At 46.3% G+C, this 17,043-nt stretch overlaps 1 protein-coding gene across 1 annotated transcript in view; it reads left to right on the top strand.

Moving 5' to 3' along the window:
• The window catches only part of PIWIL2 (piwi like RNA-mediated gene silencing 2), a 2,524,398-nt gene that overhangs the window by 106,788 nt on the left and 2,400,567 nt on the right, over window positions 1-17,043 (top strand). The window contains exons 2-3 of the mRNA XM_069617761.1: window positions 8,015-8,198; window positions 8,497-8,593. Coding sequence (XP_069473862.1) covers window positions 8,022-8,198; window positions 8,497-8,593 — 274 coding nt within the window. The 5' untranslated portion in view covers window positions 8,015-8,021. The remainder of the gene's footprint in view (window positions 1-8,014; window positions 8,199-8,496; window positions 8,594-17,043) is intronic.

Genomic DNA, 17,043 nt, shown 5'->3' on the forward strand with positions numbered 1-17,043 from the left:
CTTTTGGATCCAGTTCTTGAGGGGGTGGACCAGTGCGGGAGGATCACCTGGGTGAGGGGTCTTCGGGGAGTGGGACACTGGATGGTGAGACGTGCTATCCCCTTCCCTGTAACACCTTTACCCTATCCTACCAGGTAGGATACTTAGGAACTCGACACCCTCCCCTCCCCTTCCACAACACGAAAACTTTCTCACGGACAGCTCACTGTGAGAGAAAACGAACTAACACCTGAGCCATATACCTAATGTGTTAATACAATGGTCAGGCAGGTTCAGGCAATTACTGACCATCATGCACACCTGACTTATTGCACTTACCCAGACTTATAAAAGGCAGAGCACGAGAGCACACTGAGCGAGGCAAAGCAAATGAGGAACCAGCAGTTCCAAGATGGCAGTTTAACACGAGGAGAAACACAGTGAAACAGAAGGGGATCACAAGGTGAGAAGTGCCCTTGAACTTTTCTACAACATACCGTTACTTTCACTAAACCTCGACTAGAAAGCGTAAGACCAGGAAACCAAGCTGAAGAATCCTGCATTGTGTGTCGGACGTACCTGGGGCCCTCCTGCGTCGATAATAAAGGCAGGGAGAAATGCCTGCTGCCGTGGTACTGTCCTTGACACCCCCCCCCCCCCCCCCAACAAAGCAGCCCTACTGAAATCAACACAGGGAGTGAGTTGGGGAGGCTGATACCAGACCGGTCTGTGTTGAAGCCAAGGTTGCAAGCAGCAACATTGTATGGCGAGTGCTGAAGCAAACAGTGTATGAAACGCATGTAATAACCAACGCAAGTAAAATTGAACAGATGAGTGATTGAACTTTGAAACCAAGATACAATAGCTTTTGACAGTGGTCGGACGGTGGTCCGGCACCAAGTGCGTGCTCATTCGAAGGTCTCTGTAATGTATCCAACTGAGAGGTGGCCAAAGGATTGTGAATCGAAGTGGTCCTGCAACGGGTCAAGCAAAATCCCATGCACAATCGAAAGTCTTCGATGTTGATAAGGTAAAGAAAGTTTAGGACAAAGTAGATAAAGTTGATCCGAGCCTGAACGAGGGAGATCAATTGAAAGCTTTGGGTTAAAGCAAGTTTGTGTTAGTGAATTAAAATTGGTCCGAGCCCGGCCGAGGGAGACTGATTGAACATTGTGTGTGAAACGAATCTCAGCCCAGCTGAAGGGTATCTGAGGTGAATAGGGAATCACCTGAGAAATTGAGTACGTGTGAAATCCTAGGAGGAAAGGAATTAGTTTGTCGCTTCAGGCCCTCTGAAAGAAGAGACTTTGAAAGGCAAATAATCCTGGGCACAGAAGGCCCTGATGCTAATGTTTGAACTGTGCCCCTGTGCTGAAGACTCCAGAGACTGTGCTAAGCTTGAGTTTGCTTCCTTGTCCCGTGCTGAAAACGTGGTTAAGGGAGGCTATCCTGACATATAATTTCTTGAATACTTCTTTTTTTTTTTTACATAACATTGTTTCCCACACTATTTGTATTAAGAGGTAAGGATTGATTGGCAATCGGTTTATTAGTATAGGCTCTTTTAGTTTGACAAGACACCACTAGGAGTGCGTTATTATTTGATGGTCGTAGCTTGCTCCCATCTTTAGATTTAGCATTAGATGGGTGTTTTTCAAACCATTTTTGAAGTTCAATAAACACCCTTGAACTGTGGTCCCTTTGGTCTGTGTTGATACAATGCCTTCCTTACACCTCTAATCAATATGGTGCCTGTGGACCTCTCCTTTTATTATGCACGAAAGACTGCTCCCTGCAGAGAAACGCCGCAGCGGAGTTGTATGGACCGGAACCCCCCCCCCCCCAAAACATCTCGGAACCGCCTGGGCTCCTACCGATGGCTCGCCAAACACAAGAATGGGCCTCTAATCACCTTACACTAAAGCAGACCCACCACTTAAGACGTGAGTGTACATTTGTACGTAAAGCAAGTTTATTGTACAATCAGCTGGGAGGAGCTAGATGACGACGTAGAGTCAAACTGACCTGAGTCTCCCTGATCCATGCAACGCTTCACATTTATATATGTTTTGCAACAGTTAAAACACTCCCGCATATTCTATTCCAAATCATCCCCTGACATGTGATTTGCCAAACCGATACAAAAGAAATCCAATCTGCTCTAATTCCCACATTCTCATTGGTCACATTCATTGATCTACCATCATAAGCTCCTTTTTGTAGCACATCTGTTTTTGGTATTTGTTTGTGTTGGGTCATGACATCACATAGTTACACATTTAAACATGCACCTAATTCATAACAAGTTGCAGCTGCCCTGGGATCGTCTAACTCCAGACGTGATTGCACATGGTTTGCAAGGACACTTCAAACAATACGGGGAAAGGGAGAATAGATGAGTTTACTTTCAACTGATAACTTTCTCACCCACCCAGACTTGCTGGCGTCCATGTTTCACTATAATGAAAACGACTACCTATTTAACACGCATGAACTCCGGACGCAACCTGAGAAAATGATGGAAACCCATAAAGTATCAGTCAACTCTGCCCTTAGGTGTCTCTTCGCCCCAGGATTATTGCTCAGCTGCAAACAAATGGCCGTATTCCTTTGGACAATAAATAACAAGCCTACATGTACTTAAAAAGATTACATCTCCTTTCCATAATAGTGCTAAACAATAAAAACCCCGGGACTGCCTGTGTGTGACCATCTGATTATTGTTGGAGTTGCCTTTCCGCTGTCCTTCAATCCTTGCCAAACCAGTTTTTCCCAGTCATGAGTTGCTTGCGAAGTCTATCTGCAGAGCTTGACCAAAGAACGAAAAGCACACTGCATATAGATTTGTAAATTCCCCATGTACCCCAAACTGTCCCCAACATAAAGCCCTTGAGAACCCCATTTATGTATGTCGGTGCATGCACGCTTTAAAACTACTGTGTCCACTTCAGTGGCTCCTTCATCGCATGGGCATTATGAAGCTCATCGTTGCCCAGCTTCTAGGTGCTTCTTGGCACACCATACCCATATTATACTTATATTTAATCTGCAATTTTGACATTTATCTTGCTGTGTGTGTGCAAATCTAAATGTATCAACTTAAACACAAGGTACCACTGAAGTGACACATATCCCATTCTCAATAACTAGGCTTAGATGCATTTAAATTGCAAATCGTGCCAACTCGCCGCTCCCCCAGTCACACACATGGTGTGCACACTGTGAATCCCTTTCTCATCGGGACCTTTCCTGACCACACCAACACTGTTGTGCTGTTGGCTCGGCTAACAATTCTCTCAACAATCTCTTTCCCCCTCCCACTGTCTTGCCCCCTCTCTTTTACCCCATCCTGCACGTGTGTGTCCATTTGTCTGCCCTGTTATGCGTGTAGCCAGCTGGGACCCTTCTTGCATGTGTGCGCCCTGTCTGCCCCCCTTGTGTGTGAGTTCTGTCAGGGCTCCTTCCCCATCCCTGTTGATTTGGTGCCCATTCCTTGTTTGCTTTCACTCTGTTGGGTCTCTTCCCATCCCCACTCACCTTGCAATTGTGTGCTCTGTTGGCTCCCCATTCCTTGCGCTTATGCCCTGTCGGACCACTCCTTGTGTATGCTCCCATTCCTTGCACGTGTGCAATAAATTAGTTGTCCCCCCCTCCACTATCCCCCTTGCGCCCATGCTCTGTGTTGGAGAGCCTCCTTACTTTGCTTGCGTCCTCTCAAAATCCAAAGCAATCTGCTTGGCAAGGATTTTAAATTACAGAAGATTTTGTAAGGGTGCAGAAGGAGGAGACTTAAATACAGGAAGTGACATGGTTGTTGGCATAATCTTTTATTATACCAGAAAATAAAGGGAAAACCTACCATTCCCTAATTCTGAGAGGGGGTTTCTCTACCTCAACTAAAATACTAAGGATTCAGTCAAGAGTCCATAGCCCTTTGTCAAAAACCTACTTCTGTCCCTTACACTTAAAATTAAGCCAATGAAGTAAGGGTCTTCTTGGTCCAGAAGAATGACCCGCTTCTTTTGGACAACGGGTCACAGTTGATTTAAGGTGGGATCTTTAACAAAGGGAATTGCTCCCTTCTCCAGGTCTCAATCCCTTTTCAAGGCAAAAAACAAAGTTGCAGGTTGAAATGCTAAAAAGCAGGAAAGTTCTCAGTTCAAATTCAAAAGGTAAGGTTCCAGTTAAAACATGAATTTAACCTCATTGCCCATAGTTATTTCTTCACTATACGGTTCCTGGAAAATGCCTCCCTTCTTGCTCTGTGTTTTCACAATGCCTGGGGAATGACTTCTTTCCCCTGGCCCCCTTTCTATGATTTGTACACTTTTCCCCAAAGTAGACTTGGCTTCATTCCAGTCTTGTGGGTGTGCGCCTGAGACCCGTGGGATTATCTGCTGGTAGGGTGGCAGATTTGGTTCTCTAACTTGCCAGGCACTGTGACTATGAAGATAACTGCCTTCTTGTGGGTGCAGGTCCCAGACCTGTTCTGTTTCACATATTACTTTCTCACCGTCTCTCTCAGGCTATTTTCTCAGCTCTTCTTCACAGGGTATCTACACCCTTCTTATTTGATCATTAGCCTCTCCTTTGTCCCCACTGGTCGGCTTGTGTTGTCCCTTCTCTTCAGGGAGTGTTGCTGTGGGCTTCGGTTGGTCCTGGGACTCACACTTGGTCTTGAAATGCCTTCCGCCCACTTAGTTCCAGCTACGACTGATCTGCAGCTGGGGGTTCCCTCTGGGCTGATCTACCGACATGGACCGTGCGGTGCCTTTACCTTTGTCTGGTAAGTCAGCTGCTTTCCACTAGAGGGAGAAGGGCCTTTCCGCTTCCGACCATCTGGAGACGCTTTGTGTCCCGGTCTGCCTTGATTCTCTCCGCCACACCACCGACTTGCTTGTTGCTCCTCCACGGAGGGCTGAACTCTGTTATCACTCTTCTATTTTAAATGTGACTTGACCAATAGGAATTTGGGAACCACTAGAATGTTCACTATTGGTTCCAGGAGTGCTCTTCATGCTTCTCCATGGCCTCCTTGTCTCAGTACCTGCCTTATATTCCTCCGTTGGGTAGACTAGACTCTTCTTCGTCTCAGTACTTAGCATTTTTGCTACTTGCTACTTGATACATGTACATGGAGTTACAAGGCAAGGGTGGGGTAGATGAGGGGGTATTGGAGTGGAGGATATGCGTTCCCCCTGGATAGTTGTTTGTGCTTCCCCATGAGATCCTCCTGCTGAATACCACCCGGTGGGGGACTATCGGGTAGCAGTCTCACCTCCCTGGCCTCACATCAGAATGTTGACATCCAAGGATTGGTTACAATTTGAACCCAAATGCAGATTTGTTACCCAAACATTTTGAAATGTTAATATGTAAAGCTGTGCTTAGAAAAAAAATGGCAAGTCTAATGAGACTACTAGTAGAGTAAGGGCTCGATTCTGACGTCTGTGTAAAAATTGAAATGTTTTCCAAGCAGTAACAAAAAGTATACACAATATTGGAACCTGGTTGGGGGATCTGTAGCTCAAATCTTCCCTATCATCATATCACAAATTAGTTTGAGTACATTCTATTCGAGTATTGCTTTTTCTTATGGGGGATTCACTCCACAGTGTTGAGTTCCTGATTTTTCTTTATCCTTCCAGGTTTTTCACATAATATGTTGTTTCCCAAATAAAACTTTATTTTATTTCGATTCTTTGGAAAGCAACCTTTATTAAAAAATTAGAGGTGTTGATCTAATATCTCTCAGCTACTAAGAAAATTTTATAAGTCGAGAGGTAGACTTCATGAAGCTGTTTCATAAGTCATATTTGTTAAAAAACATCATTTGGAGTGTGTGTGGACCAGAGGTAGTCAAAAACAACTCCTATTTCTTTCGATTCGGAGATGTATTTCTTGGTGAAGACTCCGAATCTACTGTTTTAGTAAAATTTATACGATCCCTTTTCGTGTTGAGATCAAAAAATATGACTTGATTGAAGGATTGCTCTGATCCGTCATTGTTCAAATCTAGTCACAAGGAAGCCGACCGGTTTCAGTGGTATTGAGGTAATTGGGACCACTTTCTTCAGGGCTAATGACCGACACCCCTTGGTGTGTGGTCCAATTACTTCTGCTGGTAGTGGTGAATCTCAAAATTCAGAATAGGAGATTGCCCCATTAATGGTGAAGCAACTCCCAAATGTCGGGGTCCTGGGTGCGGGTAGGTAGATTATTTACCAATTCCCGTATCCGAGATGATCACACATTCCTTATTCACCATTCGAAAACACCCTACGTCTATATCGGGCTCAGAGGAGAGCTTTCCTCTGAGCCCGATATAGACGTAGGGCGCGCCCCTTCCTGAGAGGATCATTTACTAAGCAGACGGTTCTTCGTGGGACTTTCTACATGGCGGTTATGTTTTCGAATGGTGAAATAAGGAATGTGTGATCATCTCGGATACGGGAATTGGTAAATAATCTACCTACCCGCACCCAGGACCCCGACATTTGGGAGTTGCTTCACCATTAGTGGGGCAATCTCCTATTCTGAATTTTGAGATTCACCACTACCAGCAGAAGTAATTAGACCACACACCAAGGGGTGTCGGTCATTAGCCCTGAAGAAAGTGGTCCCAATTACCTCAATACCACTGAAACCGGTCGGCTTCCTTGTGACTAGATTTGAACAATGACAGATCAGAGAAATCCTTCAATCTAGTCATATTTTTTGATCTCAACACGAAAAGGGATCGTATAAATTTTACTAAAACAGTAGATTCGGAGTCTTCACCAAGAAATACATCTCCGAATCGAAAGAAATGGGAGTTGTTTTTGACTTCCTCTGGTCCACACACTCCAAATGATGTTTTTTAACAAATATGACTTATGAAACAGCTTCATGAAGTCTACCTCTCGACTTATATAATTTTCTTAGTAGCTGAGAGATATTAGATCAACACCTCTAATTTTTTAATAAAGGTTGCTTTCCAAAGAAGCGAAATAAAATTAAGTTTTATTTGGGAAACAACATATTATGTGAAAAACCTGGAAGGATAAAGAAAAATCAGGAACTTAACACTGTGGAGTGAATCCCCCATAAGAAAAAGCAATACTCGAATAGAATGTACTCAAACTTCCAAGCAGTAACAACATATTTCTTAAATGAGCCGTATTCTGAACAACAAAGTATGGTATCTGGTAGTAATATCCCCTTAAATGTCACAATACATATAGGCGCCGTGAAACTGCATAGGCGACATTTATGGGAATAATTTATGGGGTAAATGGGAGCGGTGGATGAGAGGGTGTCCCCCGCTCCCTTTAAAAAAATATTGGGTTTGTGTGGGTGTTGCAGGTTCTTTGGGGGTAATATCGCCGCAAAATCTGCGCCATTCTTGTAGGCAATGTTTTTGCGGGGATATTATCACATGGAACCCAAAGAATGTGGTGTGTGGACATGAATCTCTTTCCTTTTTCATGTGTCTGATTTACGTCCTGGCAACGGACCTGGTAACCATCAGAAATGCAATGCAGGCACTCGGGGGATTTTCCTTCCAAAAGCCCTGATTTTCCACATCAAAAAAATACAGTGCCTTGACTAGACACTTTTCACTTCATAAAAATAGAATTTGTTTAGAAATGCAACACGACTATTCTAGTTTAAGAAAACTTTCTTAAATTAGAAAAGTGGCAGTCTTTTAACAAATGCTTGTAGTGCATTGGAGCACATCTTTCTATTAATAGAATAGGCATTAGCAGCAGGACATCTCGCCTCCAATTCTTCCACCCACCTTAGAATGGTGGTGCAGGAAACCGGAGGGAAGAATGTCGCTTTTCATACTACTTTTCGCATGAGCTCGGAATCGGGCCTTCAGTGGGTTTGTGATTTTTAAAGAGGTTGTTTTTCCCCATCGCATAGTTAAATTCCATAGCTCCCGAACTAAAGAACCCTGGTCAGAATCACTCATGAGTGCAATATTTGTGACTATCTAATTGTTGGAACTCAATACCTGTGTATTTTGACAAAAACAATGTTACTTTGACAGCATAAACATGGATCCTTCCAGACCCCCTTTAAGAGGTGCTGCATTTCGCATGCCCTGTATGGGGCGCATGCTTCCACCTCATCAACAAGAGGAAATATCTCCTGGCAGAGCCACCTCACTGCCACGTGGCAGGCCTTTGGAAATGGCAAGAGGTGTTCGGACACCAGAGGGGCAAAGGCTGCAGGTAAGCAATGAAATGGAGCTTTTCATTGTAGGTAAAAATTGGGTGCATAGAACGTAGCATGCAGCGAGTACCAGGGCTGAAAGAAGGAAAGGGTCCCTTTTTAGGGTTGAAAGAAAGAAGGGGTCCCTTTTGGTGGATGAGAAAGTGTATATGACATATACAGCGGAGGAATACAACCTACTATCGATGTCTAATCCCTTTATCTGTAGAACGTAAGGGGTGGGAGAAGCCAATATCAAATGTGCTGCAGTGCAAGGGGATTATGTATAGTAATGCACTTTATCTGTGTATTTTGAAGGATCCTGTTTCTGCAGCATCAGTCCTACCATCCATGTTTCGGGGCCTTGGGATTGAGACCCATCCACATCCTGTTGTTGGGCCAGCTGGGCCTCTTGGTAAGTTCCACCAGTAATTGATGCAGTTTCTAATGTGCATTTTCTTATGAATGTTTTCTCTTTTCTCCATTATGTCCAGTTAGCTTGTTTTCTTTTTCAAATGTTTCCATTTAACCATTTAATTGATCAAAATAACACAATACAACCACAGCATTTCATATCATTTATTTTAAAAAAAAGTTAAACTTCTTATTAGTATTTCGTGAACTTCAACAACACAAGAAGTAAAGCCAAAGCGCACCACAGTCCTAACTGCAACACTACAGCTCCCTTACGTATGCTGTAATAACTCCAGACATTTCCATATTTAACAACATTCCATATTTTCACAGGGAGGGGTTACATTGAATTGTTGTAGGTAGGCTACCTCTTTTTTAGTTGCACTGGGTAGTATAGAAACGACTGAGTCAAAAAACCTTCATGTGGTGGCGGACCTTGAGATGCCCTGTCCCTGGAATTAGTCATCCATTTGATCTTCGTTCTCCTCTCCAGCTTGTTTCTGCAGATAATGTATATACGGGTCTCTTATGCTCACTGAGCTGATCATCCTTTGTACCCCATTTCTATTTTGTTGCAATGCACCACATCTGAATGACAATCCTTTATTTTGGGATACACAGCCCCTTCCAGTTGCCCCATAACAGTTGAGCAGTGGTACCCACTTGCCATTATACACCTGTCCTTTGCATTCTGTAAGAGTATGGGCAGCGGGTCCACGACCAGCCAAGGGGTAAGAAACCACACAGACATGCCTTCAGGGCTGATGATCAAGTGTTAGGGGTTTAGGAGGGCTGAGGGGGCGTCCTCGTGCAATGCACCATGGCGAGCCCCACCGCCTTCCTTAGCTCTGTTGCTAATATGGCCATCACTGTGTGGACATTTCACCAGATGGGCCAGCTAACCACGCGCACCAAAGCAAACAGCGCTGCATCCCTGGGCGTGTGCAGACTAATGGGGCCGCACATGTGTTCCTGCAGGTGTCTCCTGAGCAGTTTGAATGCACTGATGCCCAAACACCAGCATAAGGAGACTGTCAACATCGCCACCCCAGTTATATCAAGCCTGACCAATGTGTGAGCAATCAGGCTTTGTTTGGGATTATTGGGGCTGTCATGGGGTCTTCTTGCTTTTAGAATCATGCATGGCAGCCTCCCCTCCCCCGGAGTCACTACCTTTGCTGCCCCTGCATCCTCCCTTTGACCCACTGGGTTCCCGTAGCGTGCACTGCATGACTGTTGAATAGAGGGAGGTGTTGTTGGGCAGAATCCTGTGCAGTTCCCCTGGGGAGCACTACAGAAGATTTAGACTACAGGTATGAGCAATAAATCCCCTTTGATATCAGTCTGTACCACAAAGATTTAGTTGGTAGCTGTGGTTAAGCAGTCATACTTATCTCAAGAGGGAGATTAGCAGTATTCAGGGTTTACACAATAGGACTACAATACTAGGGTACCACACTGACCAAAGCTTTGTATTAAAAAGAATATATATTTATTTTAGACACTTCTAGTTCAACACATTAATCACGGTTATTAAAGCAAGTTAAAATCAGTCAAGAAAAGTATACACAACTGCCTAGTTAAATTGTAGACAAGTTTGAGCAAGAGTTAAAACTGAGCAAAACCGTACAGTAAAAACCAAACACAAATGGCACTCTAGCAATTTCTCACAAGGGAGGGAAAGCACAAGTTATACAGGAATATCTTCTTACACACCCTAGCAACACTTCCCATAAGTTTGAACAAGTTTAGGCAAGGCAGTACTTTAGCATGTATAATACTTAAATGAAAACCGAGCAAAATGGCACTTCACAAGTTTTAAAGAAGGGGAAGGAAAAGGTGGTTATAAGAAGTAGGTGCACCAACACAGTTCTAGTTGAGAAGCAATCTAGAGAAGGCAGTTCTAACATATTTAGCCAGAGTCAATAGGCCTGTGCCAGAGTCAGTGGTACAGAGCAAAGGGCCCAGGAGCAAAATGTTCTTGTAGCTGCAGTCAAGTCTTTGGTTAACTATTCGAAAAGGTGGATGCAGAAGGTGAAAGACAATGTTAGAGGATGGGGGCGGCCAACCCAACAGGTAGGTAAAGGATTTAAAACACCTTTAGCACTACCACGCGAAAAGGGCGGCCTGGCGGAACAATGTACCTTGAAGTGTAGAAAAGGCTCCTGCAGTGGTGGTTGTTCCTGGCAGTTCCTGCAGTTTGGGTGATCCAGCAGAGGAAGAGGGACTCTCGTGGAGGAAGGTTCGAGTTACTGCACTACCCAGGGATGAAACCAGCCGCGGTGCTGCCCAACAAATAAAAGGTACGCTCCTTTTAAATCGGGGTCCGGGTGGATGGGTGCCTGGCTATCCGGTCTCTGAGTACAGGGTACTGGCAATTCGACCAAGGCAGGTCCAGGAAGGCGATTGGCAAACTGGTTGGCCCCACCAGTTCAAGGGAAGAAGTCTCTTGCAGGTGAAGATCTTCTCTCGTGTGGAGAAAAGTGGTGAGACGCTGCAGCAGGGCTTCACCGGTGGTTCAGTCGTTGCAGATGTCTTTGGCTTCTCTTCTCTTCGGCTTCTTAGTTCCAGACGTCTTGCTCTTCCAGTCCTCGGGACCCTGCTTTTATGCAAAAAGATCCCCATTCATACAGCCTAGCTGTCACTCACACAGTGGAGTGGTCATCTTGGCGGGAGACGCTCCAGCCTATCAGGGCAGAGTGCAACATGGGTTGCTGAGGCAACCCTGTCCAGGGGTCCTACTCCCCCCTCCCACACAATGGATCCACCCCAGAATCAGTGGCGCCGAAAGGAAGGCTTCTTGGCAGAAGCATGCCAAAAGGACGAACAAAGGATCCCCGACCTGGGTTAGGAGTTTAGAGAAAGACACGAGAAAGAATTTATATTAAAGTTCTGGCAAATAAAACCTACCGGAGTAAAGTTAATATTAAAATAAACCGGCGGTATGTTAGAGGCTGTCAGTAAATATGGTAGCTTCGAACAATGTGAAAATCCCATAGGGAAATATTCGCGGTCAAATATTTTTGGTAGTAACCACTGCCACCAGTCAGAAACCTTTGAGAGAGGGACTGTAAGGAACACTCTCGTAAATTAACATAAGGGAAAAACTATTAACCCTTTCCAGTACCTCCATAGTAAGATGGGTTGTACTGGTTTTGTTCATAAAGAGTGACTAGTAAAGTCAATGGGGACTTTACATGCCCTGGGAGACAGGAGTCTGTTTGGGGGTCGCTACGACACCCCTGTGTCACTGCACGGAGGGTGCTGTGTAACACATGTGGATAAAGATGGTTCCTATGGGGGTGAGACAAACCCCATAGACATTAAACACAAAATAATAGCCTAGAACACACATAGCAAATATGCCTAAGAATGGGAAAAAGAGTCACACTCTTAGCAGGAGAAAAAAATAAACCCTTCAAATCCAGCAAAGCTGCTGGGGGACTCTATAGGTAAGGGAAATTAGCCATAGAATGAGAATTCTCCCGAACAGGTGTGCAGGCGTTCCTCATTCTCACGAGGACGTGTGCAAAAGGCCGCAGAGTGCAATCTATAGGGGCTTTGCATTCTCCTGGAAGCTGTGCAAAAGGGGCCCGTGGGCACTGCATTTTCTGGGAATACTGTACAGACATTGCAAGTGGGTACTGTTGGTGGCGCGTTGCATTCTCCAGGTACAGAAGGTACCCCTGGGCACTGTAGATGGTGAGCTGGGGCACTGCATTCTCTGGGGACACTGTGCAGAAGGTACCCCTGGGCACTGTAGATGGTGAGCTGGGGGACTGCATTCTGAGGGGATACTGTAAGGAGAGCTGCGAAATGGCAGCGCCAAATTGTCCTTCTCCGGGGCAAACAACAGAGAGAGGGGGCAACCCTTTTGCGTGCCCCTGTCCAGTGTTATCCCTGGGGTGAGTTGCCCATTCAACCGCACTCGGGCGGTCAGTGACGCGTACAGTAACAGTACCATGTTGATGTACTGCTCCCCAAACCCATTCTATGCATAACTGTGAACAGGTAGGGCCATTCCACCAAATCGAATGCCTTGGTGGCATCCAGCAGTGCCGCGACAACGCAGTATTCCTAATTTAACACTGACAATCGGCACAAACATCCTCTGTGTCCCAAATAAGGTGGAGCGCTCGGGAATAAATCCGGGCTGGTCAGCCCTCACCATTTTATTCATCAGGGGTGCCAATCTAGAAGTGAATATTGTATTTAATATTTTATTATCTAGGTTGTTAGGTCTATATGATGCGCAGTCATTAAGTGGTTTACCAGCTTTAGCTAACACCGTGACTAAGAGCCTCCCTTCGGGACTTGGGAAGCTTGCCCTCGAGGACACTCTGGTGATACATTTGTAGGAGGTAAGGGCCTATCTTTGCAGCATAGTATCTATAAAATTTTGCTGCAAGCCGTCCGGTCCTGTTTCCATCCCGGAGCCCAGAGATCTAATTTAATTTGTTATTAATGGCCTCCAGCACTATCTGAAACGTTGTCATGCCTAGTACGATAGTCACTTGTTTTGTTCCTCCCCTCCCTTTCTGCACCCGTCTCTCTCACCTTTGTTTTTCTCTGGCTCTACCAGAAATGTCGTCAGGCCTAGTATGGTAGTAGTCGGTCTGTTTCCATTTCCTTCCTACTCTCCCCCTCCCTTCCTTATCTATGTGTTAGCTCTTGCACTATCTGAAATGTCGTCAGGCCGAGTACGATAGTTAATTTCACATACTTACTGTTCATGGGCTGTAAGAATGTCATTGTATTTTCCCTCCCTTGTCTTGAAGCGCTTTGAAACACTTGTGTATGGGCGCTGTATAAATAAACTATCATATATCATATCATAATATTATAATGGCCGCAAGCACCTCTTCTAAAGATATTTGTCCGTTCAGTCCCGCTCTTTCCTCCTCCGTACACCAATATAGGGCCACCTGGTCCAGATAGCTATCTAGCTCTGTCTGGGAGGTGTGCGTATGTGAGTAGTACATGTCTTTATAGAATTCCTGCAATAACCCTGTATCGTCAAACCTCTCTACCCCTTGCTCGTCTATTATTGACCAGACCAGACCCATGTGAGTTTCCAGCCTTGCGGCCCTCGCAAGTAGTCTGCCCGATTTCTGTCCCTCCCCATATTGCCTAATGGCCGCTCCCCACCCCAGTAGTTTTGTCTGTGTGCCAACGTCTTGAAATGCTCCAGTAGTTGTTTAATTTCAGCCTGTTGACTGGGGGTGGCCACGGGCCCTATCGTTTGCAATGTGCCTATGCATGCCTCTATATCATTCAGCTCCCGCCTGATTGGTTTAGGCATCCCCCACCTCTCTAGCGATGCACACCCCCTCTTATCACACACTTAAAGCTCTGCCAGAGGGCCCCCGCTGACTCTACTGAGCCGGCGTTAGTCTCAAAGAAAAAATCTTTTGCCCTCGATAGGCCTTCGCGGAACAGTGCGTCTGTCGGAGCCTCACTCTTAAATCGCCAAGGTCTCCCCGACCGGCCTATTTCATGCATAACAGTACCGGGGCATGCATAACAGTACCAGGGCATGATCTGAGAGTGTGCAAGCCAGGATTGTCACCTCTTTTATGGCCCCCACTAATGCCTCGGAGGTCAGAAAGAAATCCAGTTGCGATGCAGTGCCATGAACCGACGAGTGAAAGGTGTACAGCCTCACCCCCTGAATCATGAGCCTCCATACATCCTCCAGCTCCCATGTATGGCGCATGCCTCTTAACTCGCTGTGGCCTTTAGTCGGGTGGTAAGGGTGGCCTGCTGTGCGGTCAACTGACAGGTCCATCACCTCGTTAAAATAACCTATTCGAGCATCCCCCAGTTGCTGGTTAAGCCATTCCAGAGTTGCGATTGTGTCCTGATTCGGCCCATAATAATTAACAAGAGTGTACAGTCAGCCTTGTATCATGCCCCCCACTACCAGACCCCTACCCTCAATCTCTAACCACTGAGATCAAGTTGAGCCCTACTCTACTATGAATAAGGATGCCCACCCCTCTCGTATAGGACGAGTACGAAGAAAGGTATTGGTGGCTGCCCCAGTTTTTGCTGAATTTCACTTCAGCTTCTGGTGTGGGATGTGTCTCCTGCATGAATGCGATTCCCACTTGGTGTCGTTGCAGGTAAAGGAGAACCCTACGACATTTTGATGGACAGTTCAGCCCACATACGTTCCAAGTAAGGCAGTTAATTGAACCCGCCATTTTTTAAGTTTATTTCAATCCATTTTCCAACCCCCATTTCCTGACCGTATGTGTCCTAGCCTATAGTTTTAAACCACCCTGATTGTGTAACCCATGCCCTACCTTGTTTTATTATTTATAACCCGCGCCAGACCCAAGGGTATCGGGGTGCAGAAGACACAAGAATATTTTCAGCTTGGTTACAGTGCTGTATATATATATATAATATATGTAGAGGTAGGCGCAGTCTGTGCAGTCGCTACCTCCACGAGCTCCAGGTTCCTGTTACTTTTTCTGAAGTCTGCTTTCCAGTTCTATTGACTTTTGTGGGAGGACCCATTAAAAACCAACCCAGGCCGCAAAGCGGCCGCGGAGCTAGTCGCAGAGGTAGGAGCAGCGTGTGCAGTCCGTGCCAGGACTTGCCAGACATGCCTCCCCCCCTCAGCGACTAAAATACCAGATTAACTACTATGGGAAGGAGAGGGCGATTAAATGAACCCTACGGAGCTCCAAACCACGATTGAGCAAAATGGATCCACAAACAAGCCCAACTCCTCAAAGAAGCCATCTGCAGTCAGCCCCGCCAAAACTCTGCAAATAACTTTTGGCACCGAGAGACAGTGAGAGGACCACACTGGCTCTGCCTCTACAAGTGAGCCTGCCGTTGGCTGCAGTGCCGGCTAACGCCAATCACATACATACGGTGCAGCTTACAGAAAACACTGTAGCAACTCGGGCACTACAACACCCTCAAGTAACCCAGCTCGAGGGCTATAGCGACGCGGTAATAATCTCCCCCACGCAAGATCGCCGGCTGACTCAGGCGGCTGACATGTCCTCAACTCCGGGGGCTGGAGGGCTCACGGAGGCGAGGACGCCCGCTGCCACCTCTTTGGCCGCTACCGAGGGAAGTGCTGTGATGGGCGGCGGAACCATAAATCGGGCCCAAGACGCTGCCTCAGCCTCTCCACCCGATACAAACCGGGCAAAGACCAACAAAACAGTGGAGAGCCCCAGCACAATGGGAAGAACCCGGAAGAATCGGCAGCGAATATGGAGACTCCCCACCTACCTGCCCTTCATCTCGCGGCACCCAGGATCGAGATGACAACATCCTCCGCGGAGTACAGCTGACGGCGATTGCCGAGCAACACAGCGAGTCATCCTCAAGGGGCGGGGCGTCAGCAGGCGAAGGGGATTGTATGAATGGATGCGTCCTCCCGGAGGACTCGCAAATCGAGCGAGATCCTCTGCAGGAGGACGGCGGTACTACGAGCCCGATTACTCTAGCCAATCCACAACCTGAGAATGCCACCAATGAGCAACAGAGCTCACGGGAAGCAGAGGCGAACACCCAAGAAGGGGAGCCAAACCTAGCAACAGACAACTCAAACAAGCATCCACTAAGTGATTATCAGCGCCCAAATGTGCGTGACACTCACAATCTATGCTCAAGTAAAAGAAATTCAATCCCTAGGAGGGGCAGACTTTAAAAAAAAGTACAATCAAGCACGCAAAAAAAGACATTTGCCAAACTGGCACAACTAAATTTCCTGAAAGACTTCTTTATAAAACAGGGAAAGAGAAACCACAACCATCTGGACGAGCTTTCAGATGGTGAGATTTTATAGACAATAAAGGAGCCCCCACCAGCTATAAAAATTAGAACAAGCAACTTTACTGATTTTCCAACTGGAGCTGTAGCAGCACCAAAGGAATCGGCCGTGCAATCTGCTAAGAGCCAAGAGAGCAGGGATACAAATGGGAATCCTCGCGCAGAGCCAGAAGATCCTGCCAGCCTGACCAGAGAAGACGGCGCACAACCGAAGGAACCAAGCTGAAGTAAACAGACCAAACGACTCTGAACATAATCAGGCAATAACCTAATCAGCGAGACCATCGGGGGAAAATCCCCAGCTATTGGGTGGAGCAGTGGAACGATCTAACACAAGTGTGAGGCCCCCACGTCTAGCCTCAGGTGTAACCCACACCCATTACTCAGCAACAAACCAACCAAAAATGAAGCCTACCAGCAGTCTCCAGCAGGCAGAGGAAAGAGAAACTGGCGAACTACAAGCACCATTGTGCAGGAACAACAAACTCCTCACTTGACCTGTCCCCTCCACGCGGAGTCAACCAATGTACCGTCGCCAAGCACAGCTCATAGGCGCCAGAGCCTGGGCAACTAATGGCCGCCCATGCAAAAAGACACTCCAACGAAAAAAACTGATATGACAACTATCATGTCGGCTATTACAATCGCGCT

This window comes from Ambystoma mexicanum, chromosome 10 (assembly GCF_040938575.1).
Source record: "Ambystoma mexicanum isolate Mex_15411 chromosome 10, UKY_AmexF1_1, whole genome shotgun sequence".
Taxonomy (NCBI): Eukaryota; Metazoa; Chordata; class Amphibia; order Caudata; family Ambystomatidae; genus Ambystoma; species Ambystoma mexicanum.